Source organism: Cheilinus undulatus, linkage group 12, assembly GCF_018320785.1.
Source record: "Cheilinus undulatus linkage group 12, ASM1832078v1, whole genome shotgun sequence".
NCBI lineage: Eukaryota > Metazoa > Chordata > Actinopteri > Labriformes > Labridae > Cheilinus > Cheilinus undulatus.
The window spans coordinates 38,408,520-38,435,033 of NC_054876.1; the positions used below are offsets into that span (position 1 = coordinate 38,408,520).

Below are 26,514 nucleotides of genomic sequence, written 5' to 3' on the forward strand. Positions count from 1 at the left end.
AAAATTCTAGATCATGAGTTTAAAAAACAAAACATGGGATTAAAAAAGGTCAAAGTGAGAAGTGTAAATCATGAGCTTAAAAGGCCAAAATATGATTTATTTTTAAAAATGGTGAACCAAAAAGGTAAAAAAAATTAGAGAAAAGATTCAAATTATGAATTGAATGGGGCAAAATATGAAATAAAATGTCAAAATCCTAAATTTAAGTCATAATCTTGAGATGCAAAATTAAAATATGAAATGAAAACACAAATTAATTTCTTTCCTTCATTCCTGAATTTGTCTGCTTATTTCTACTCTTTACTTTTTCAAATTTTTATGATTTAACAAGGATATTTTCATTCTTCAAGGTTAGATTTACATTTTATACTGGAGAAAATTTGCAGACCTCAGACCTGCGGGCCAGTTCTATATTTAAAATATGATATGATCTTGTGGGACAGGTAAAACTTCACTACGGGCCTTGAGTTTGACACCTCTGTTTTATAACATGTTAAATCATATTATGACTTACATTGTGCCACATTGTCCTAAACCGTATCATAGTATGTTTTGTCACCATGTATTATATTGAACCATATTGAACGATGTAACATTGTGTCGAACAGTACCGTGTTTCTGTAGGTTTCCCTACAAATCAAGAAGAGTGTAATAGCATCATCATGTGACCGTAGATAAAATCTTAGATGTATGAGTCGATATCCTCAAATCCTCAAAAAGGAACATGACACTTGTAAAAATGACATTACCTTCAAACAGAGGCCATTTAAAAGATTATTGAAATTTAAAAGCATGGAGGCTCAGCCCCCTCCATCTGTTCTGCTCTGCCTCTCACAGCTGCTACAACCCTAGCACAATATGAGCCTTGACTAACTGATAAACCCAATTTTAAACAAAAAGAACAAGTTAGAAAGCGAAAATGAGTGTCATTGTGGAGAATGATCATAAATAAGCGAAGCTAAAGAGGCCACAGAAAGAGGTGTGTGTGTAACAGAAGTAGAAGAGAGATGGGGGGATAATTGGGGGAGGGGGAGGGGGAGGGAGGGGAGGAAGCTGTGGAGGTTTCATTGTGCCAAGCTGATGAATAGTGGGATTCAGATGGTGGTGGGAGGTGGCCAAGCACAATGGTGAAAGTAAGGCCTGTGTTTCCAGTCTTCCTTCTGCTGAGGATCCTTTTTCCCTTCGCTCGCTTGTTGCTGCAGCAACCCAAATCATGGGTTAGCTCAGGTTTTTAAAGCCCGGCCTCGTTCTGCTAGCCAAGATCACATGTTGCAGTGGTTGATGTGCCGATTCATCACAAAATAATAACTGTACAGTATGTCTCCTACCCTGGCTGTGTGAGAAGCTTAGCAGTTAAAACAACTGTTTAGGGCAAGAGGAGCAAATGCACAACTGCAGACATTACTAGATAACCAATAAAATCATAATTATTATACAAAATTAGATTATGTGCAAAAGACAATAGGTGTAAAAACAAAAGTATGAAACTTGAGTCACAAAAGTATTTAACTTTAAATTGATTATGCCTAAATGAAGCTTCTTGCAAAACAAAGTAATGGTGTTTCTAACAAGTAAACAGCAAGAACCTTTGTGGGCTTATTTATGTGTAGTGTAGTCCTCTGCAGAAAACTTACTCAGTAGGGAGTAGGGAGGAGTAAATGAGCATGTGATTTTTGACACAGCCCAAATAACGTTGCATAATAGTTTCTGAATTTTAATCATCTCATTTAAGTGTTTATTAAGGCCAGACACAACTTATATTAAGAGCATATTGATGCTCACATATTCTTACGATAATTTTGCCTCATCATTTAGAGATGTTTGGAGGGGCAATTTAAATCATTGTATCAATAAAATCATTGGAAAAAGTTATCTTTGGAAAATTAGCAGTCAGTGGTGAAGTTACTTTGCAATGGTACTTTGTTTAACCATTTTTTATCTGGTGCTAAAAGAATACTTTTTAAAAGGTGCCAGTGCCTAAATGGATACTTTTAAAAGAAACAAGTGTATCAAAAGTCTGCAGATGAATGAATGTAATAATGAATATCTTTAAAATGTGCTAGAAGAGCACAGAAGCAAGATTATTATAGTTAACTAAAACTAACTACATAATTACTAAAATGTGAAAATCATTTTAGTTTACTGAAACTAAATAAAAACTAAACATTACCAGAAAACTGAAAACTAACTAAAGTTGTAAAGTGGCTTACAAAACTAACTAGAATGAAATAAAACGGAGACAAAATATCCTTAGTTTTAGTTTTTGACACAACCATACTGACTGGCATCTACACCCAAGTGTGGGAGTGTTAAATTGCCTGAATGGATTGGTTAAGATTTCACACAGTGGTAGTTTTATGTCTTGAGTCGTATTTAAACATCATCTTTAAATAAATAAAATGACAAGTGAAGAGTCGCCTTTTTTAATATTTTTTTTTTAAACATATATGATGTTAACTCAGTTCTGACATTTACCCAGAAAAATTAAAACTAACAATAAAACTAATTAAAACTAAACTAAAAGGAAGCATTTTTTCAAAATAAAAACTAAACTAAAAAAACAGCAGTAAAATCTAAGTAAAACCAAACTGAATTTAACACAGAAAGTGAAAATAAAATATGGTAAAAACTAATAAAAAATCCCAAACTACTATAACCATGCATAAAAGTAAAGGAAGCGGGTTTAACTTCTCTTCATAAGAGTCTCTAGGTATCGGATGTGTTGGTGATGATACCATATTGGTACTAGATTTCAATACTGATCCCATTATTCACATTAGCAATGAACACATTGCAAAGGATAGTTTTTGTCCCCAATCATTAAGAATAGAATAATGGATGCAAAGAAGTAATGCATTCTTTCTGAACAGATTTAGCAAAAAAATAGGTCTGTGTGTTGTAAACATGATTTTATATCACAATGATGCAGTAACTCAATGAAGCTCAAGCTTAATTTAGGAGAGACAAATGAAAAATATGTGTTGTAGAAAAAGAAAGGAACAGCAGATAGACATAGAAACTAGAGGAATGATTGAAGTCAATATTTGACATTTGGCTGGTTGTCTGTTTTGGCATTTTAATACACAGTTTATTGACTAAATTAGTTCATCAAAAAGTGCATTACTTTGACTCCACTGCCATGTTGTTTCTTACCTTTTAGCTCTGTTTCCACTTTCCAAGGTCTCACCAACTGGCTAGATGTCACAGCACTGGCTAATCAACACAAAAGCCTGGGTGCCACTGACTCAGTGAGCCTATGGCATCACTTGCTGTTTTCTGCTGCTACAGTGTTGTTTCAGTGTTTTTTGACCATATATTTTTACTTTGTCATATTAAGTGCATGTTGTTTGTCAGATAAATGCATCTCTGTTTCAAGTACTCGTTATCAGTCTCATAAACTACTAATAAGCAATAGTAGTATCAGCCCTGGAAAGACACTCAGCCCAACCTAATAGAAACTGTGAGTTATGTTTATCTGTTTATCAAACTACTGATCAATTTGGCAGTACTGTACAATGTTGTTTTACTCAAACCGTGCAGGCTCACTATACACATATGCCCACGTTCAGCCTAATGCACAAATTAGCCATAGTGTCTGTCTTCAGAAAGCATGTCTTCATGCAGTCATGTGATCAAATGTTTAACAGAATATCACACTAAACAAAAACATCCTCAACATTTGAGTGAACCAAAATCTTCAAAGATGACAGTTTAAGACGGTAGATTTCTTAGGTACTTTATGAATAATGTCCAGCTGCAGGTCCAGCTGCAGTGTGCCGATTGTAGGTCAAAGACACAGTGACTTATTGCTGATGGTGATGCTGTATGACAGTCTGCCTCAGGCGGTTTTTCATTTTGACACATTAATGGTCTGTTGTCAATATCTCTTTATTTATTTACACTTTACTTACTTACTTACTTAAACTGTAAACTTGTTTGAGTTGTGTTTCTGTTACTTTAGTATTTTCACAAAGGGGAGCAAAAATGAATGAATGGAACACTTTTTATCATTGTCACTAAAAACAATGAAACAGCAAGGCAACTCAAATAAGAATAAGATGCTGTCATAAACTCTGCTACCTGTAGGCTACAACAGACAGAAGCACCAGACTTTTCCTAATCCTGACATCAAGTATTTTGTTAACTTGACAATAATACGACTGCTTTCTGATTTAAATGAGCACTAGGACACTGACTGAAAATGATCCTGATGATATCACTGAGTGAGATGATCTAGCTAATGATAGCTGCTTTTCACTCACCTTTACTATAATGATGAGGAAATTCTCCTAAATGGCAGCATTATTTGCCTGGACACATCAAAAATGTATTAAACTGTACACAATTTTTTATACTTTCATTCTGGCTTCTTTAGGGTACGGGTCCTCCACTATTGTAGATATACTCATATGTAAAAATCACTGAAACTAGGTAATGCTGACAAATGCTGACACCAGTATTAGGTATAACCTGCTGACACCAGGCCTAAGAACTAGTACTAATACTCATCAAACATTCCTGATACTGAACTTGTAGTCTATTTAAAGCATGATGTTAGCCTCTCATTATGTGAGAATTTAGTCAAAGTTGGAGCCATGTCTGCGTTTGGGGATTTTTTAACATAAATCAGGATGATAAAAGTTAAGGGTATTTAAAACTAGGGGTGGGTGATATGGCCAGATCAACGATCTGGATTCTATTTATTTATTTTGTTTCATTCTATTTTTAAGACAAATTTGTAAGTTAATGACCAGAAAAAACAAACTTCTTCCCCGTATCGTTTTTTTTAATGAGAAAATGATGTTTATGAGTCATGTTTTTTCATTTTCTTCAGCAACAGTCTGCCAGCATAAAATATTTCAAACATTCAAACTTTTGAATCATCTTAAGTGTTCATCAGGCACATTTTAAAACAGGGATTTTCATTTTAAAGCATGTGGACTTTAAACAGAATTCCTACAGTTCTAGCTCTCTCAAGTAGCCTCTTTTCATATCTGTTCAAACACCCCTGATGTTTATCATTCATCTCTGTCTCTAATTCCCTAATTCCTACACTACCTACTGTTCTTTCCTCTCCAAATACCCCCCCCCCCCCCAAAAATCTTAGAAATTATGATAATTAGTATGCACTAACTAAAATTGTCGGCAAACTTCCTCTTCTAGGGCCACATCATTCCTAAAAACTTCCAAACTTTATGATGAAGTTTAAACCCTTTGAAGTTTCGCTCATTTGCATTTTTTCTAAACATGTCTCACATCACAACATATGGCAGCAATTGAGGCATAAAGCAGCAGCCACTGGGTGCTCACAGAGCCTCCGGGCCCTCTCTCAGGGTGTCGAGGAGACAGACAGCACTGGCACCAACCCTTCCTGCTCACACTGACAGACTCTCTCATACAGACAGAGATAAACACAGACTTTTACTGGCAGTGCGGTGCAGCAGACCGCGTGCTAATGGTGCCCTGCTCAGTTTACAGGCTGCTGTGGAATAAAAAAATCCAGCTCATGTATGTGTCTAACAGGCGATATCACAGCGCTGCATGGCGAGGTTAATCACTGGCACATCACAGATACCGTCTCTCTCTGACCCACTTTTCAGGAGGAATTAGAGTAATCGTGCACAAACTGCACTGTTATGCTGCGTGCTGCCACACAAGCAGGTTTTTTTTCCTTCGCTGGCATGACTAGTGGACTGTGAATGAGGGTGTTGTCACAATGTATGCAGTGTTTAAGACACTCCTTTCTCTCTCTTTTATTCTAGTATTATTTTTGACTTATTTATCTTTGTTTTTATTCTGTCTTTACATACTGTTCTCCTCATTTTATTTATTTAACTTTTTGTTTTCCTTTTGTTTTTCCTTGTTTTATATATTATTTAATAGGCCTGTCATTTTATCCCTTAGAGAATTGGTTACATATAGTCATACAGTTGTCATTGATGTATTCTTACTGTTTTTGTTTGCTATAGCAACTTTTCAAAATAATAGAAAGCACAGGTATTAACCATCTTTTTAAGATTCTAAATTGCACATATATCAGTGTTATGAATGATGTTTTCATCTGTTTGTTCAGGGATATTTAGGGTACCATCCAGTTCTTATAATATCTTTACACTGTATTTTATCTGTCATCCTTTCATCTAAATATTCCTCCAGCTCTGTTCGATTATAAATAATTTATTATGTTTCCTCTCCCTCCAGACACTCCACTCAAGCCCACCACGCCGACTAAACTAACTGAAGAGGGCGACGATGTTTTGGGGGACTACACAGTGGGTGAGCAGGTCTGGGTCAATGGGGTCAAACCAGGAGTTATCGCCTACCTAGGGGAGACCCAGTTCGCCCCTGGACAGTGGGCCGGCGTGATCCTGAACGACCTAGTTGGCAAGAACGACGGTTCAGTGGGTGGTGTGCGCTACTTCGAGTGCCAGCCACTCCAGGGCATCTTCACGCGGCCCTCCAAGCTCAACCGACAGCCGGTTGGAGAGGGTAGTGACAGCCTCTCCACCGACTCAGTCTCCGCTCAGAATCAGACTCAGCAAGGTGGCAGTGGCGCCCCCCAGAGGGTGGTGCCTCTGAGAGAGGGGCTGCTTAACAGTGCAGTAAAGACAGGAAACGAGTCCGGATCCAACATGTCTGACAGCGGTTCTGTGAAGAAAGGAGGCGAGAAGGATCTGCGGGTTGGAGATCGAGTTTTGGTGAGTAGTGATGAGTTGGATTACAAAGGTTTTGTAAGGCTACGTTCACACTGCAGTTAAGTGACCCAAGCCTGTTTATTTGCCCATATGTGACTCATATTTGAGTTTTTCCTGACTGTATAAACAGCAACATACAAGGTTCTGCTGAAAACTCCACAAATGTAATGCTCACCTTATAAGGTGAAGCAAGGGATATTTTTTAAAATATTCTGTCATTTTTTCTAAAAAGCTGAAGATGTTTTGTGACCACGTCTTCATTAAAAACACGTTATTTTTTTTTATATAGTGCCTAGTTTTGATGTGGAACCTCTGCCAGATAGCAATTGCAGCACATCTGTTTGCTAATTGCCATTACATGACAAAAGAGGAAAAAAGCAGTACTGTCCAGTGACACAACTAATGTGCTAAGAAACTAACTCTACTTCTCTTAACTCAAGAAACAACCTATTTACCAGTATTTTGTCAAGTGAAATCCTTGTGTAACTAGACCCCAGAGTTTCAGCTGAGGTGTATCTACCCTGGAATTTAAACAAATGCCTTTAGAAGGTCATGGAAAAGGCTGGGATTATGAGCCGTAATGTAATAGCCAGTCAAGGCAAGTTACCCAGGTGTAAATCAAGTATATATAGTCATGTAGAAGAGAAAATTTGTATATTAGCTCTACATTTTAAGAATAACTTGAATAACTACCCAGTCTTATACGCAGATATTCTATGAGCAGGGAAACAATAATATATGATAATGTAGATGACGCAGGTTTTTATATTATATACTTTGTTTTAAGCAAACAGGGTTTGTTCATGATCTCCAGGAATTTGGACCCTGAATGATCAACAGAACTTATTACCCATCAACCAAAAAATGGTCTCAGCGTTTAGTTAGGCACTGTCCACACAAAGTGGACAAAAAAGAGGTTTTTCTGTGCGTTTTTACCGTCTGTACACACGCCAATGAGGTTTAGGTCACCATAAATGCACCTTTTTAGAGACGCCTTCCGGGGTGAAGATTTTAAAAACTTTGTTTACCCTGTTTCTGTGTACCTGGGGAAAACAGACAATTTGGCCTGTAACGCCGCACTGTGTGCCGTTTTTTTCTTCTGTTTGACGTCATTGGCATGGGACACTACTTCTGTATCCATGGCAACAGTCCGCAGCTAAACTTGTGCTAACTGGACTTGTTATAGAACTTTCTTCATGCTTACAGATACACAGTTGCTCTCCCACAACTATGATAAACCGAGACACCTGACAGGACTACTGCTGTTTTGTAATCAGACCCAATTCAGGTTGATGGGACAACTTTGTAAAGGAAACAGGCATTGCAAACATAGGGCAAGAGAATTTTCACACGTCAGGACATTATTTCTGTAAACTGCTTCCCCTGCAAGGTCAAGGACAGACTATTGTTGACATGCAACAGGTTTGTGCATCTTTGTGTGGACATAGATATTTCTAAAACACTCTGTGTATTGGCAGGATTATGTTTGAATACGGACGAGGAAACACCTCTGGATGTACAAACATCCACCTACACGTGGAAGAGGCCTTAGTCTTTAATTTGAAATTAGCACCAAGCAATGCAAAATCCATCAGCCAGATAATGGCTTAAAGCTACCAAATGCATAAATGATATCCTAGTCTATCCCTGAGAATCTTTCAAATTTTGTTTTAATAGACTTAAGAACAGTTATGGTATTTGAAATACACATCCCTAACTGCTGATATATCAGCTGTAACTACAGAAATGTTCACATCTGCCTATTCTGATATTGTGCTAATATTGTGCACCCCTAAGCAATGGCTGTCTAAGTAGTTAATATTTCTAGAACTGAAGCTGTGGTTAGTGAAACTGTGTCTTCAATCAATTAAAGGGCCTGAGTGCTCCCCCATTCATCTAAGTCTCCAAGGACCTGGATTTCCTTATCCGCCCTCTGCTTCCAGAGCTTGGGGGACCAGACCTCTCTTAAAGGCTTTTAAAATCTCCACAAATGTTAAAAAGAGACACCAGACATTATGACAAATACTCATAGTCTAACTGTTTTGTTCCTGTAGTGTGAAGAGCATCGATTTGACCAAAACAATACACAATACCAAAACAAAATATCTTTTACAATCAGATAAAGCTTGGGGCGGGGAGACTGGGTTTACAATTTTGTCAGCTTTTCACTTAAAAAATACAGACTCTTAAAGGAAGATAAACAATTGACCCCACCCCCCAACAGATTAAGCTGTTTTTTACATGGTAAATATGGGCTGCCGTGTTACAGGACAAGCTGGAGGTGAGTAAAAATTGATTTGCTGCAGTGTTGTGCTTCCTTTGTCATTCAACTCGCTTCTCGTTTGACTATTGACAATTCACTGAGTGCGTGCTCAAGTGTCTCCGGGCTTCCCTCAACACAACAGGACACCAGATCCTAAATGTCTAATGTTTAAGACTGGTTTAGCCCTTCTGAACAGACTAGATCACACTTAAGACACCTCACACTAGCGGAAAATCTGGAACTGTGGTCCCAAAGAAGACAATCACTAGAATCCTGCAAAGGAATGGACTGAGAGGTTGCAGACCAAGAGGAAATGGCTGCTTGCATAGCTTTATTTGACAGGTAGATGGAGAGCATTGGCACCAATCTCACTAGTTACAGTCATGGACGAAAGTATTGGCACCCCTGGAATTTTTCCAGAAAATACACCATGTCTCCCAGAAACTGTTGCAATGACAAATGTTTTTGGTATACACGTTTATTTCCTTTATGTGCATTGGAAGAACATGAAAAAGCAGAGGAAAAAGCCAAAATTGACATAATTTTACACAAAACTCAAAAAATTGGCTGGACAAAATTGATGGCTCCCTCAACTTAATATCTAGTTGCACACCCTTGGTAAATAATAACTGAAACCAATGGCTTCCTATAACCATCAACAAGCTTCTTAAACCTCTCAACTGGAATTTTGGACCACTCTTCTTTTGCAAACTGCTCCAGGTTTCTCAGATTTGAAGGGTGCCTTCTTGCAACAGCAATTTTGAGATCTCTCCATAGGTGTTCAACGGGATTTAGATCCGGACTCAATGCTGGCCTCTTCAGAACTCTCCAGCGCTTTGTCTCCAACCATTTCTTGGTGCTTTTTGGGGTATTTTTGGGGTCATTGTCCTGCTGGAACACCCATGACCTCTGACGCAAACCCAGCTTTCTGACACTAGGCCCTACAATGAGACCCATAATCTTTTGAGAGTCTCCAGATTTCATGATTCCTTGCACACAGTCAAGGCACCCAGTGCCAGAGGCAGCAAAACAACCCCAAATACTTTGAACCTCCACCATGTTTGACTGTAGGTACTGTGTTCTTTTCTTTGTAGGCCTCATTCTGTTTTCTGTAAACAGCAGAATGACGTGCTTATCCAAAAAGCTCTACCTTAGTCTCGTCTGTCTACAAAATGTTCTCCTAGAGGGATTGAGGCTTACTCAGGTACATTTTTGTAAACTCCAGTCTGGCTTTTTTATGTCTCGTTGTCAGCAGTGGGGTTCTCCTCGGTCTCCTGCCATACTGCTTCATCTCATTCAGAGGACAACGTATGGTCCAAGCTGACACTTTTGTACCCTGAGTCTGCAGGACAGCCTGAATTTGTGTAGAAGTTGACTGAGGATGTTTATCCACCATTCCAACTATCCTGTGTTGCATTTTTTTGTCAATTTTTCTCTTCCGTCCACGTCCAGGGAGATTAGTCACAGCTCCATGGGCTATAGACTTCTTGATTATATTATGCACAGTGGACAAAGGAATCTCAAGATCTCTGGAGATGGTCTTGTAACCTTGAGATTGTTCATAGTTTTCCACAGTTTTGCTTCTTAAGTCCTCAGACAATTCAGGGCTCTTCTTTCTCTTCTCCATACTTGGTGTGACACACACAGGCACACAACACAAAGGTTGAGTCAACTTTTATACATTTTAACTGGCTTCAGGTGTGATTTCTATATTGCCAGCACCTGTTACTGCCACAGGTGAGTTTAAATGAGCATCACATGCTTGAAATAAAATGATTTAACCACAGTTTTAGAAGAGTGCCAATAATTTTTGAGTTTTGTGTAAAATTATGTCAATTTTGGCTTTTTTCCTCTGTTTTTTTTGTGTTGTTCCAGTGCACATAAAGTAAATAAACATGTGTATACCAAAATATTTGTAATTGATACAATTTCTGGGAGAAATGGTGTATTTTCTGGAAAAATTCCATGGGTGCCAATACTTTCATCCATGACTGTATGCTTTTTGAGACATCAGGAATGAACATACACCATTTCTTGATCCAAGGAGAACTTGGGATTCCACTTTGAAATTGATGTTTCGACTCAAAGTAGTGAATTCATTAGAGTCCCAGTGGAAGATTAATTACAGTTTTTATGAAGCCCTCAGTCTTGATGGATTCATGCTTTGTAATGTGATACATGGCTGATCCCCGAAGGAAAATTCTGCCTTTCTTTATTCTGTTGATCACTGACACTCTGCAGTCATTCAACCTCTGCTGTATTTCATCCTTTTGTGTGGCCTGGTAGCAAAATTTGAAAGTCAAAAAATGTCTTTGCATGGAACATTGTTATTGGCTTTCTGCTTATTTTCACATTGACCCCTATTAGTGTGCATACAATGCTCAGTGCATGGAAATATTGGCCCTGGGTCACATTGCTTTCCATTAACTGATGGGCACAGGGGATCGTAACATCAGATCTTGTGTAGCTGCAAACGGGCAGTTCGAGAAGCATTCCTCCTGGTCAATATTGTAAATCACTCCAGATTACTTTCAGCACTTAAGAGAGGAGAGACGATGCTGACACATTGATCAGTAAATCCATCTATTTCCTAAGCCTCTCCCAGTGTAATCTATCTCACTGCGGGGGCCAGGATGCGCTGCTGTGTTGTCGTGTTATGACCTTTCCCCTGCTGCTGGAAACAACACTGTGTCAAAAAATTTGGTGAAATTAGCAAAAAGTGTGGATCTCGGATTATGCTTTGTCGACAGGTGACGGCTGCTTTCTGCTGCGTATTGAATTCAGTGCTAGTAGCAGTAGTAGGACAAAGTGCCAACTCATCAACTCCATCTTGACTTACAAACAGCTAAATAATGGCAAAAGCTACTCAAAATAAACCTACTCTTTGGTTGCAGTTGTAAAGCCTTCATACTGCATTGTAACTTACATTACTCCCTTCACGATGAGTAGTTGGGAGGATACCTGGAGAGGTGGAGCATGGGCCTGCTGCAGGCTTGGACGATGGCCACCAGGATGCCAGAGCAGTATAGGACCTAACATAACTGTTAGTTGAAGCCTATAGTGTTGTAAGTTGGGGCTGGTCCAAGTTGGAGCCAGCCCTAAACACAATCTTTATTCAGTATAAGGCTATTCTTAAAAGTGGAGGTTTTGTGTCCTGTTTCCAAAAAAGAGAGTCTGATTATTAAGGTCCAGCCTCCCATACTAGTTTTAGTGATTTGCCACAAGCAGACCTGCAAACTGGGAGAATAAGAGGGGAAATAGAACACTTTGAGCTTTATAAGACATGATGGTGCCTGACCATTGAGAGCTTCATAGATGAGATGAGGGATTTTTCTCACATTCAGGCAATCCTTTAAAAAATATGTCTGTCGGCAACAGAGATTTCTTCAAGAGGATGTTACTCCGAATGTTTTTTAAAATGAGCTGCAGAAATGTTTCCAGACAGGGAGACAACCTCAGAGGCTAAACACATGATTACTGTCTCTAGTCCCCTTTTGATGTCTAAGCAGACCTGCCTCTCTGCTGCTTAGTATTTAACCAGAGGCAGTCCCTGCTCATGGAGGGTATGGAAAGGTTAAAAAAGTTTCTGTCAGTGGTTTTGCATGTGATCTGGCTGATGTTAATTTTGATATTCCCAAAGCAGCTTAAGTTGCTTTTAGTTGGTTTAACGGTATTTCAAAGGGTAAAATTGTGAGTGTAGCATAAATTGGGAGGATGTGTTGACAGAAAGGAGGAAAGAGGAACATTAAATTATCATGCTCAATCTCCAAAGATAAAAAGGGAAAGCTGCATCTTAAGATCTCTGAAGAGGTGACTTGTTGCAGAGTTAGGAATGGCTGTATGTTGTGTAGGAGTACAGAAGGTGTGACATTGCTTATCAGGGACTGAAAATAAAGATCTGAGCAGGTCAGTGAAAAAGGCATATTTAGGCACAGTTGTCTCAAATGATTAGGCTGTAGACATCTCAGGCTGGTGAACAGCTGCCAGCAGAGGATATCTATGGCTCCATTCTAAAATGCTCTGTACCTGTTAGTCATTTAGGACAAAGATTTTAGATGAAACTGGCAACAATGGGAGCCAAGCATTGGTGTGTGCTGACTTTGACACTGAGTCACTGAGACATGACACAGTCAGGCTGACAGCAAACCATCTCGGTTTAATGTCTTGTGACACCAGAGTATTTCCTGCCACGTTTTTCTTCCCTGGCCTCAGTGGGTTATGAGACGGACAACTCAGACGAGTGGGCCGGCGAGAGATGGAGAATGACTCACTCATGCTAAATCCAGCAGTCTGTAGTATGAAGGTTTTTCTATAATGGGACCTGTTTGCAAAGTCAGTTCATGCCATGGTTTACTTAGTTTAACACAAGGTATTGATGAAAGTTTTGCATTAGTGTCCTTTTCAGCACACTACAGTTAAGTCCCTTAAACATCTCCCTGCAGCCTCAGTGATGTAAAATAAGCACACCACTGTGCTCTAATGTCCCATTTGAGTTTAAAAAGCTCTGTGACAAGCCAAAAGTCATCTACATCTTGTGTTATCAAACATTTTCCTTTACTTTTCCTTATTTCCTTTTTAATCCATAACAAGTTCCTTTTTTAAAAGAGCTCAGTGTCTTCAAGCGTGTCACTCCGATGGATGCCACCTTTACAATAAGAAATTTGTGAAATTTTATCCCTGCTGGATATTCCACAGTCAACTTTAAGTGATATTAGAAAGTGGAAGTGTTTAGGAACAACAGCAACACCATGTAAAATCACAGAATGTAGTCAGCAGCTGCTAATGTGCATGATGCATAAAAGCCCGCAACTGAAGAGTTCAGAACTTACACTGGCATTAGAAGCACTAAAACTGTACAGCAGGAGCTTCATGAAATGGGTTTCCATGAAAGAGCAGCTGCATGCAAGCCAGGAAACGTGTTCTGTGGAGTGACGAATCACGCTTCATTGTTTGGCTGTCAGATCGACGAGTCTGGGTTTGGCGGATGCTGGGAGAATGTTACCTGCCTGGCTGCATTGTGCCAACTGTAAAGTTTGGTGGAGGAGGGATAATGGTATGGGGCTGTTTTTCAGGGTTTGGGCTAGGCCTCATATCTCCAGTGAAGAGCAATTTTAAAGCTTTAGCATACCAAGACAGTTTTGAAAAATGCTATGCTTCCAACTTTGTGACAACAGCTTGGGTAAGGCCCTCTTCTTCTAACTTACAAACTTCTTCCAAAGCCTTCCAAGGAGAGTGGAGGTGGTTATAGCTGTCAAAGAGGGGTGACACTCCTTATTAAAGTACAGGTAATGTAATACAGTGTCTCAGCTAAATACTTTGTCCTGTGTATTTTACAAAAAGCAAGTAGAGGAAACATCTAAGTGCAAGTGTGAGGTAAACACTCGTTTGTGTGGTACTATGGTGTGTGCATGAAACAGTTTTCTGCTCTCAGGCAGCAGAAATGCAATCTCATCTTGAGCAGAGAAATGTGCATGAGTGCTAGCAAAGCCCTCACAAATACCTTGTGTATGGCTTTTTGATTTATGCTCACAACTCCTCTACAGCCTTGCTTGTTTACCTTCTTTGTGAACATGCATTTTATCAGTATACTGAGAAATTTAGACAGACTGCCCTTAAAATTTTTCTCATTCATACATGTCATCCAGATCCTGATGTTTTTTTTCCTGATAGATGAGTGGGCTGGAGTGGTCTACAGAGGCAAGATTGGGTACAGTATGAGAGGTGCAGCAAAGTACTCTGATGTTATATGATGACATTTTAGACTTTTTTAATTAATGCTATGCATAATGAATGTAATCACAGTAGCAAGGAATGAATGGACTCAAACAAAGCACATACTGGCAGGAGAGAAAAACATGAATTAGCTCCTGAATGTGCACCAAGATCAACGTGGTTGCACGCTAGCTGCAGGGGACAAATGTTATAATTCCTGCTCACATGGCGCACTTTTCCTGAATATCTAAATCTAGCTCAATCTAACTTCTTGTAAAAATGTTCATTAGGGATAAGGCAAGGCAAAATCTTGGTTATATCATGTTGAAAAATAGTCTGCTGTGCTTGTATTTACACATGCAGCTTGTACCAAAGACTTTGTGGAAATGTGTTCTGTGCATGTGTGATAAGGGCTTTTGACTTCTAAAAAGTAGTCATTTGTGTTTAGTGAGTCTGCTTGTAGTTTGTTGTTCCTGCTTTGGTATTTACTTCCTGTTATAGCTGAATCTTTGATGCCTGAGAAAAACTGTGGATGTTTACTAATGTTGAAGAGTTTAAATGTCTTTAACATGTGGCCACCATGTGTGAATGACACTCAGATGCTCTCTGAGTTTTCTATTTTGGCTCAAACCAGTCAGTGCAGCGTGTGTATTTTAGACCACTTTTATAACAGGAAACGTGCGATCCGTACTGTGCGGAGCTGCAAGATGAGACCATGTGGCAGCCTGAATGTGTCACCCCAGGCAGATGAAGCCAGTGTGCACAGTTCTTAATTTAACTTTGTTCAATCATACAGTACCAAAGAATAACAATGCTTGTTCAATTTCATTTATCATAAATGAGATAAATGAGGTTAAATTTAATGAAACAGTCACATTTTCATTCATCAGCATAGAAACAATAGAGAGAAATGAGGTTTCTGAAGTAGAAAATGGCACTTTAGATCATTTTTTTGTTTTAAAGTGTGGGTAAAATTTCCTTTTCAATTATTTTGCCCTGGAAAAAATGTCATTCTAGTTTCAAGTTAAAATTATTGGTGGAAAAAACAGATAAGATTTATGTTTTAGGATTTTTTTTTTTTTGTCATTGTAAATTTTTTATAATTTGTTTAAAAATATGAAAAAAATCTCTTGCATTTTAGGTTAGTTATAAGCTTAAAAAATTCCTAAAAAAATTTAAGTAAGGTATAGCCATGGCTATCAATAGGTATAAAAGTGTAGAAAAAAACTAACATCAGAATTTTCCTTATATTTTAGATTTATCTCATACAAAGTGAAATATTTCAAGATTTTTTTTTCTTTTTGATCTTGGTTGTACAGCTTACAGATCACAAAAAAAATCCACTATCTCAAAAATATTGGGATATTCCTATAAAATTTGTAACACAGAAATTTTGAGCTGTAAAATTCTGCCCATTTATGAACTCAGTCATTGGCTGTAGCTCCTTTTGCATGAATTACTGCATCTATGCAATGTGGCATGGGGGCACTCAGCCATGGTACTGCCAGGGTGTCATTCACAGTAATACCATGGTTAGCAAAACCAGATTCTGGGTGTGTTGGCATCACAGTGGGCAGGTGCCAAGTCCTGCTGGAAAAGGAAAATCAGTATCTTCATAAAGCTTCTTAGCAGATGGAAGTATGAAGTCCTCTAAAATCTCCTGAGCTCATCTCTTTTACTTGTGCGACCTTTCTTACCACGCTTTTCTCTTCCGGTCAACTTTGAATCTCAGTATGCCTCGGTGCAGCCTCTGAGAACGGCCTGCCCTTTCAGCAGTGACCTTATGAGGCTTACCCTCCTTGTGGAGGATGTCAGAAATAGTCAAGTCGGCAGTCTGCCCCATGATTGTGGTTGTGTAAGACATTGGTTCCCAACCTGGGGTCTGGGACCCCCCGGGGGGGTGCCTAAGATCTAAGGGGGCCGCGAGGCTTTGTCTGATCTGAGGCTGCCCAAGTTAGATTTGCAAATATTGACTAAAACCATGAAAAAGTAGTTATTAAGTAGTTTATACAGAGGTCTTTTCGTAAGAAAAGCATGCATCAGTCCTTTTTAGGGTTTGATCAGTGAAACAATTAAAAAATATGTTGATTTTTGACAGCAGTGTGTCACTTTTTTTTTTCTCTCTTTAGGTATATGTAGGGGGGGCTCCAAGGAAAAATGGTTGGGAAACACTGGTGTAAGAGGATGAAGACTCAGGAAACCTTGGCAAAATTGTATTTTTCCTCAATATTCTATATTTTGAGATTGTGGATTTTTGATTTTTTTGTGAACTATAATCATCAAGATTAAAAGAAAAAAAACTCTTGAAATATTTCACTTTGTTTGAGATGAATCTAGAATATATGTAAATATAACTTTCTGAGGTGAATCCCAGGAAAAAAAAACAAAACTTTTACTTTATATTCTTATTTTTTGAGATGCACCTGTATATACTTATCTTTACCGTCTAAGGTATAGGTTGTTTGCAAAGGGTGTCATGTCACAGCAAGGAACTTCAGACGAATCATGAAGGGATATCTGCAAATAGAAGTGCCATCAAAATGTACAAGTTCTGTGTGGTTTACGGCTCTGCCACCAGTTTAAATTGGATAAAAAAGTTTTGAGCTACTTCTGATTGCCAAAAGTAGTGTCACATTCAGGGAAAACTTTAAATAGCTCACAGAGTAACAGTGGCAGATATGGATTCAAAACCGCCTGTCTACAGCCTGTCAGACGATAAGGTACATTTCCACCAAGCAGGAGGGTTTGGTTCAGTACAGTTTGTCACCTTAAGTTCTGATCTTTCCTGTGTTTCCACAGCAGATGTCCATCCAGCCTTGCTCTTTGCGATGGAAAATCCTTTTAGAGATCCAGATCATTTGACTCAGTTTAGTGAGACTAGTTGGTAGTTTGGCTCCCAAACGACTCTTCCTTTTGAATCAGTTTGGCTTTTAAAATGTGTGTTAAATAACAGGAAAAATGGAAGAAAGGAAACTTGCTCACAGACAGGAACCAGCTTCTAGGGGTCATGTAAAAGAGTTGTCTCATAGAACAGGCTCTTTCATGAATGGCACATCATTACAGTCACTTAACACACAAGGTTTATTTCATTAATAGTGCAACACCATTTCCGTTAAAAGCATGTTTATGACATAACGAGGGAGAACGCAGTTAAAGAGTAGCTGCTAGCCTCTTAGGTCAGTACAAGACTCTTGTTTTTCTTCGTCTGGCTAGACGTGTTGTAGGAGGTCTGCAGGACTAAGTAATGAATGATACTGATTTCCTCCACACCAGGTAAATCGGTTAGACCAGGGGGAAAAATCTTATTTTTCTAAGTGTTAGGATAATACACAATGTATGTAGACATTTTTTGATAATTGCAGTGTACTGGTCCAGTTAGAGCTTTAACTGACTTCTTTCATTGCCATTGAGCTAGTCTGCTCTTTCAAGTTGAAGTGGACAAGATTTGAGAACAGGTTTGGCTTGTAGTCTGTAATGTCCACAGGGTGAGCGTGCTTATTTTAGGTGCCAAGTTAGTGCTCATGTAGTAATTGGGGTAAAAAAATCAACCTAAAAAGGCATGAAATTGTGACATTACAGCATTGCCTTTACAGGGCAACAGAAGTGATTCAAATGTCTTTTTTTTGCTGCTGTGGAGTAAATATTTGAGTGTCTGTTACAGAGGGAAAGGTGAATTAGTGGAGGGGAAAATATTTCAGACACAGCCCTGAGGAAATGTGGAAAACCAGGGCTACCCGTGACAACTTTGTCCCAGAAAAGCAAGAGGGCTTACAAAAAAGATGTGCTGCAGAATTTTGAGTCAAAGTAATGGGATGTAATAGCTAAAAGGTGGGAGTTACCGATCTTTGAATGTTGTAAAAACCTCCAAAAGTCAGAAAGAATAAAAAGTAAGATTTTATAGTTAAGTTTGTTCATAGTATCCCTCTTCCCTTATTATCCTTATTGGTCCCTTTAGAAATATGCATAAGGGCTTGAGGCTGCTTTTGTAGGTGTTAGCCCAGACATCAAGGCAGTGATTTAAATACAGAAAAACAAGTGAACAATATGAAGTCTGAAGTGCTTTATGATGCACAATGTGTTCTTTTTTTTCCAGGACTGCAATGTTTATAGACAGCTTAGTTTGAATGTATGCTTTGTGGGGTTTCCAGGTTATGTCATCTAATATCATACCTGGAAATGCATTGCTGTGAATGCTGCAAAGCATTCACCGAAAGTACACCAGAAGAGAGGACTTTTTTACATTGCTTCCCAGGCCACATTTCTCGCAGAAACAACATGAGAATAACATAAATGCTTCATTAGAGCCTTGTGATTCTCATGGTGCAAGCTGTTTGATAATAGCTGTTATGACCTTTGCACACTGACAGGAGTTTTAGAGGGTGTCTTCAACTGAAATCCCAATGAAATCAGCTGAGTCTCCACTGCAGTTAAACAGCAGTTACCATCACCACCTGTTAGTAATGAGCTAGTAGGTGCTCATTGATACAAATCTGTAAAATATCTGTTACAAATCCTGCACGGACATTCATCAACATTCAGCATGCAGCACTAGTAGTTTAGTCTCAGCTTTTTCCACACTATTTTCAAAACACATTATCATTAAATTAACGATTCCACTATTTTCAACATTTTCACAGCATTAGCAGTTTAGCACAAGCTTTTCAACAATAAATTCAGCATCTTTCATATGTATAGTACTGTGCAGAAGTTTTAAGCAAGCTTGGGCCAAAAACTGAGGCTGTAGTAAGGTGTAGATTTGGTGTGTAAGCTGCCTGAGGGTACTATCGGGCAGGAAGGAGGATTACACCTTTGGGGGGAGTAAGGGGTGGATGTGGCAAATGAGCAGGACCCTAGGGTACTTCCCGGCTAGGCAGTAGGGTTGCCACAAGCCCCTGGTAGTGCTGTGGATGTCCAAAGGGCCTACAAACTGCCAGCAATTGCTGGAAATACTACCTGGGGTGTAAAGGCCTGGACAAAAGAGATGCCGTCGAGCTTGATTCTGGCTGCCGTCCTTCCTCTCTCCAGCCGTGGGTTTTGGCACATCAGGCCCAGTAATGACTCCTTAATCCCCTACATGCTTGCCATGACTGTATATCTTTTGTTTTTCAGATGCAGCATTTGCATTATAGCACAAGCTTTTCTACAATATATTCAACATCTTTCATTCTCATATTTTTTATCTTTTTCCTATGCAGTATTTGCATTTTGGTGCAAGCCTTTCAACATTATTCAGCTTGTTTCATGGATTATATACATCGATGTTTACACAGTATATTCCACATTATTCAAGCTTGTATTTTTTAAAAACAATTTGAAAGAATATTTTTCAGGCTTTTTGGATAGGAAAATTGAAGAGGGACAGGAAATATGGGGAGTGAGAGTGGGCAGAAGACATGCACCAAGCAGTGCGTTGAGGATGATAGCCTCTGTATGGACACCTGCTATACCAACTTAGCTAAACCTGCCCCTCAACACATTTTTTAAACTTTTTTAGACACAGAATTAGCAGTTTAGTGAGCCTTTCTGAAAGATATTCATCATATTTAAAGATCATATTATTGAGATTTTACAGATGCTGCACTAGAAGTACAGCGTCAGCTTATTCAGCATTCACAGCAAAATTTATTCAGAACTGTCAATCTCTTTTTTTCATATACTCTTTTGTTTACAATGTAAAGAATTATCTGCATATCTGTTTGTTTTTACAAACATTAGCATGAATTTTCTTTGTCTCTTCATGATGTTTTTGTGGTTGAGAGTGAGACTCATACCTTTGTTTCTCTGTTGTTGCAGGTTGGAGGCTCTAAGATGGGAGTCATACGCTACATGGGGGAGACAGACTTTGCAAAGGGGGAATGGTGTGGGGTCGAGCTGGATGAGCCCCTGGGCAAGAACGATGGAGCAGTAGCTGGTACAAGGTACTCAAACACACACGCAGCCACACACGCACACATTATGTATGCTTCAGGCTCCCCAAATTCCTCAGCTTTTTCCCCTAAAAGGAAGCCGAGTGGAGGACTGTGGCTCCATCTGTTCACTTTGTTTGGTCTCTGCTCTTTCATGTTGTTTGTCCATGAAATCACACAGAATGGCCCTCCAGCCCACAGCTGGTCTCTGCCATTCATTCAGCTTGATTTTATAGTTTATATTCATCAAGTTGATCTTCTGTATGACTTGTTTTTTATCATCCAAGAATCCAACAGACATATTTCTTAGCACAGCACACATTCCTCCTGCCACGTAAAAAGAAAAATCTGTTAAAAAAAAGGGTGTTAATTGGTCACAGACATTTTGACAGATGGCTTGAACCATTTACGATTCATTTGGGGCCTTTTTATTTCTAGATTGAAGAGGTAAGATAGGGGAATGAGTTGGAAATTAGAGGAAGAGAGAGAATTTAGAATGGCATGCAGAAAAGGAGCCACAGGTTCAGCCTTCCTGCTCTCTTCTTGCTGATATTTATTCTTGCAGTTTTTTAAATTTTTATAGTTCATGAAACCAGTGATGTAGGAAGAGCTGTAGGCAAATTTTCACCAGTTTTAGAGTTGAATGATTTCCAGATGGAAGAAGAGAATCATTATTTCTGACAAAAAGTCCTGAGACCATTCACATTTAATGTTTCTGCAGGGAATTAATTGAACAGATTTTATGTTGGTAACATAATTGTTGCCTGCCAGTTGTGCTTAACCAAACATTTGACAGATTTTTCTCCTTCCTTCTGCCGTGCAGATATTTTCAATGTCTTCCAAAGTTTGGCCTTTTTGCTCCGATCCACAAAGTGATCCGCATCGGTTTCCCGTCCACCAGCCCAGCCAAGGCCAAGAAGAGCAAGCGGGTAGCCATGGGGGTCTCCTCTCTGGCCCACAGCCCCAGCAGCTCCTCCATCAGCTCCGTCAGCTCTGTAGCCTCCTCTGTGGGTGGACGCCCCAGCCGAGCTGGACTGGTAAGACCACTGCTGTAAACCTGAGGGAGATTGTCGGGCTGGTCACACGTTTAATATGTTTTTTCTAAGACACACTTTCATACCTTTTCCAGGATTAAAATGAAACCAATAGTAATATTGTTATCATGTTACTGAACTTGGATAGGACACAGTTCTTAACACAACTTAATTTTAACTAATTACTCATTTTGTACAGATTTCTAAGTGTCAGGAGACAACCAAGTCTAATTATTTAGGTGAATGTGTCTAGCGTTAGCACTGCTAACATCGTCAGCAGGTTTACATCTACAGGCCTTTCCTAAATGTGATTATACATTATGTTGATCACCCAGACTATGCTGCTCCTACAGTATACCCTTTTCCACAGTGCTGGTTTATATCTGGGTAGTAGAGCTAGACAGGCCCAGTAAATGAAGCTACAGCCCTGCCTTAAGGTGAATGGCTGCGCCATGGATTAGAGACAATATTTCACCATTATTTCAGTCTTAAAAGGATGAAAATATTACACGTCATTATTTCAGATGACTGCCTCTGTTGCTGGCTGTCACAAATGTCAATATTTAATCATGTTGTCAAGTTATTTTGCATAACAGCAGCAAAAATCCTCCAACTTTTTCCTCTTTTAGCACTAAATAAACCAAATGTCACGATTAAAAGCGTGTGACTTTCTGTCTTGCATTTCAAACATCACACATATGAATGGGCTTGTTGTACTAAAACTCTCTTTTATCTGCTGAGCAGTTAATAATTAGCATTTTGCTGCTGTGCTGGGTCTCTGTTTCACTGACTTTGCATTTTGTTCTCGTGTGAAAAATGTGTAGAACTGCAGCTAAAAGAGAATGCTGCACCTTTAAGACTAACATCCTGAGGGATTATTGGCAACAGTCTATACGAATGAGACTTTAGGGCATCTCACATTGATTTTAGCTGCTGGCTCTGTGCCAGATCTCAGATAGAGGACACTCCCCTTTACTCTCCTTAATTGTTGGCAGCAGTTTGAGACAGCAGTAAGAGCAGCAGCTCTGAACCATCAGGCTGAGCACACTGCACAAAATACTCCTTACTGTCACTTCTATAGCATGCAAATTGTGCTCGAACGACTTGAGTTCTGGTGGATTTATACCCATAACACTTCTTCAAAAAACAAGTAGACATCTTATCTGGGGCATTAGTTGGTACTGATTTTCCTCCCAGATTGTAAGATATAAGAAATAAAGATTTAAACCACTAGAGTGAGTACATATTTATCAAATATGCATGGAAAATGTCAACTCTTTGATATTCAGAAAATAAAACTATTTTGACTTGGGTTAAAAAGGCTGTCAGCAATGGGATTAAAGTCTGAAATGAATGTATTTTTTTAAGTCATGTTCATCTGTCGTGCTACTCACTGCAGCTCCTTACTGTTCTCACAGTGATGGAAAAGGCATACACCACTGCTATTGTGAGTGTCTCATTTCACTAAAAACTCAGACAGCTCAGTGGACAAGTCAGAGGTCAGCTGCACCTTGTGATATTAAACATCACATTTTTTTACCCTTCCCTTTAGCAATTTTACTCTTTCTAACCATAACAAGTTCTTATTTCTGTGGTTAATGTTGTTACCTACCAGAACTTCATTATTTTCTTTCAAAGTAAAAGCCGGTTTTATCCAGGCTGGAAATAATGTACCCTCAGCTTAAGACAGTACACACTAACTTGGATACTTACACAAAGAAAGCAACTAAACATGAGCTCCTGAACTGTGAGAATGCTGTTACATCAGGCAGTGATCACTGGACTTCATTGAGTCATTTTGTACATGTGCTCCTGCATATTTCTTAATGTATAACAGTCCCTAACAGTATGCTTGGCTTTATAAGCACTTTGAAGCTCTAACACTGGTGTAGCACTTTTGCTCATTGTGATGGGATATCCGTCTCTTTTAAGAGCTCCAGATTCAATAACCACAAAGGATGAAGGAAGGGAAACTGGCACTCAAATGGGAGCTAGCTACAGTGGCACACATTATAAAGCCAGTTTTGTAGAACAGGTTTGTTTGTGAACGGCACATAATTATGCAGTCCCTTACTCCACAAGGCTTATTGGTTGATAGTACATCACTGTTTCAATTACAGCATGTTTGTGAAAAAATGAGGATTTGTTTTATGTTAAAAGGGCTCAGCTAGCGTCTTAGCTCAGTACTAGACTCTTGTCTCACTTCATCCGGATAGATGATGCTAACAACTCTGTTGGACTTAGTATTTATCATATAGATCATCTAAGCGCCAGGTAAACCTGTTAAACTGTGATAAAAATCACTATTTTGTAAAGTGTAGGGATAATACTCAATGTACAGTATGTAGAAATTTTCTGACGATACAGTACTGAAGTCTGTTTAAAGAGTTAGAGTTTTAATTTTACTCTGTTCCCATTCATTCCTAATGGCTGTCTCCCACTTCCTGACTACCAAAAGACGTTCAGGTTCAAGTGAAGACTACAGGTGATGCAAGGAGTTTAGAAATCCAGATTTAAACCTCCAGAGCAGGTGCAAACTCATAATTAATATCCTGATAGCATCCATATTTTTTGATTTTCAGTAAATATACCCTGTTTGAAAATATAAGAGTCTTTTTGAACAAGACTACAATAGACAGTAGACAGTTTCGTCTAACAAACCTTGGGTGTCTAGCATGCTATCGTTGATTATATTAAACCTGACAGCTGAAATCTCACCTCCTGTTGTTGCTGAAGAACAGAAAACTCATGCTGACAGCGTCTAACACCTTTATATTCAGATCTGTTAAGTCTGCTGCTTTAGTTTTTTCCTCACTGGTTGTTGCACCACACCAGTCTTCACTCCCAGTAGCACATGTGATAATCCTTCTATAATGTGATGCACCATTATTGCCAAAACTCACACTTTTTGCATTTTTGTTTGTTTTGAGTTTAAACTTAATTTAGCTAGCTTAGTCCCTTTAGGATCAGTATGCCTTATTCACCGACTGCTCTTAACCCCAACACAGCTGTGACAGATGGCTGCCCAACATGAGTCTGGTTCTGCTTGAAGGTTTCTGACCAGTAAAGGGAAGTTTTTCCATGCTATTGAAACTTTGCTTGATGTTGCTTTGTGCAGAGCTCATGGTGGATTAATGTTGGGCCCATCTATTAAATAATGCAACAAAGAGTACGGTCTAGTCCTACCCTGTTTGTGAAGAGTCTTGATAACTTTGGTAATGAAATAACATGTCTACATACATGACTTCAATATGATCAACTCTTATTGCAACCATGCAGTGTTTTATCTTCACTGTAAAATGTTGAACTATGAATATAAAATAAGGATTTCAGCATGTGTTTTCATCAAATTCATATACACATAACATGAAATGTAAACATAAAATTCATATAGAAAAAAATACCCAATCTCTACATACAGATATTTAAGTGTTTAGATAATATAACAGTAAGCATTAAGAGTAAATGTAGGTTTCCATCAAATAATTTTCATTTTTAAAAATTTCTACATGAATTTTTAAACTTCTTAAGGGTTTCTAACTTGGCATCCAGTGTGCATTCCTTTGAATATTTTAATGTTTTCGGACATCTCTTCTCTTCCTTTATTGATCCTATGCAACTCCTGTGTCGTGAATCCAGTGTTAGGAACCTCTGAGGAAAAAAATGTAAGGCAAATTAGAGACTGTGACCATGTGCTGTCTTTTCTAAGACAGACCTGGCCAAGAATGGCAGCAACACACTGTCAAACTCATCCATTTTTATCTAAAAGTGGGAAAATGAGGAGCTGGAACGTGGGCACATAAATCCTTGATACAAGACCTTCACAAAGCATCATTCAAGGAACCAAGTTTTGCACAACTATGAATTGTTTCATGTAGCTGGTGTAGTAGACTAGAAAACTTTCTCTTTCAGCTCACTGACATTTGCAACAACAAACTGCACAGTGATCAACAAACAAAGGTTGTGGATCCAGTCCTAAAAATGGCAGAAAGGCAGACTGGACTAGTTTCAGTTTTGAGAGCCCTTTTTATGGTTTCTCATTAAGTACAGGATGCATATTGATTAAAAGGCTTAAAATTTACAGTGCTTCATGTTGTTGAGGTTGCTGGAGAGAGTGACTGATTTGTAGGTAAAAACTGAGATTTAGGAAAAAGTCTCCTACCACTCTTAATGCTAAAACCTCCAACAGGCAAATTAGGCCTCAGCTGTTTGTGCCTGCAGTACACACTCTAGAGCTGGAGTCTTTGACTATATCCTTTGCCTCTGAGCCTTTCAGCAGTCCCTTCAAAGTTCTCATCCCAGATGCACTCAAAAAATGTGAATGTTCATCCTTGTTCAAAAATCCTGTCAAAGACTGCACTCTAGTGGTTAAAGAAAATATTGCACCTCTGAGAAATTTTGAAACTAGGCTATAGTAAAAATGTTTTGTTAGACTAAAGAGGCTGAGAAGCAAGTGTTTTTGATATAGCTATTTTTTGATAAAAAAAAAAAATAACCAACCATTCCATGTGCCATATATACAGATCTAGACTATAGAATTCAGCTTTGTTTCTAACTAGGGCTGTGCATTTACATCTCTCCTTCCTGCCTGTCACTGCCCAAAATAAAAGCAGGACTGTATCCAAACAGGAAGTCAATTACTTCCAGTTTAAGACTGTAGAAAAATGATACCAAACCAGTTTAAAATGCAAAATACTGGAAATTTAAAATGTGACAGAAAGGGTGCCATAAATTGCACTTAACTACAGATATGCTGCAATTAATTGTGATGACATTTCTTTAGATATTTTGACAGCCTTATATACCATGTATTGTTAACAACTAAAATTAATTTGTAAATTCCAGCATATTGGATACAAACAAAAAAATCAGTATGCATCCCTGAATGGCATGCATATTGGACT

At 38.7% G+C, this 26,514-nt stretch overlaps 1 protein-coding gene across 3 annotated transcripts in view; it reads left to right on the top strand.

Annotated features, from left to right (window-relative positions):
• The window catches only part of clip2 (CAP-GLY domain containing linker protein 2), a 70,742-nt gene that overhangs the window by 19,465 nt on the left and 24,763 nt on the right, over positions 1-26,514 (top strand). For all 3 annotated transcript variants that reach the window (XM_041802165.1, XM_041802166.1, XM_041802167.1), the window contains exons 3-5: positions 6,202-6,698; positions 20,464-20,588; positions 21,400-21,613. In XM_041802165.1, coding sequence (XP_041658099.1) covers positions 6,202-6,698; positions 20,464-20,588; positions 21,400-21,613 — 836 coding nt within the window. The remainder of the gene's footprint in view (positions 1-6,201; positions 6,699-20,463; positions 20,589-21,399; positions 21,614-26,514) is intronic.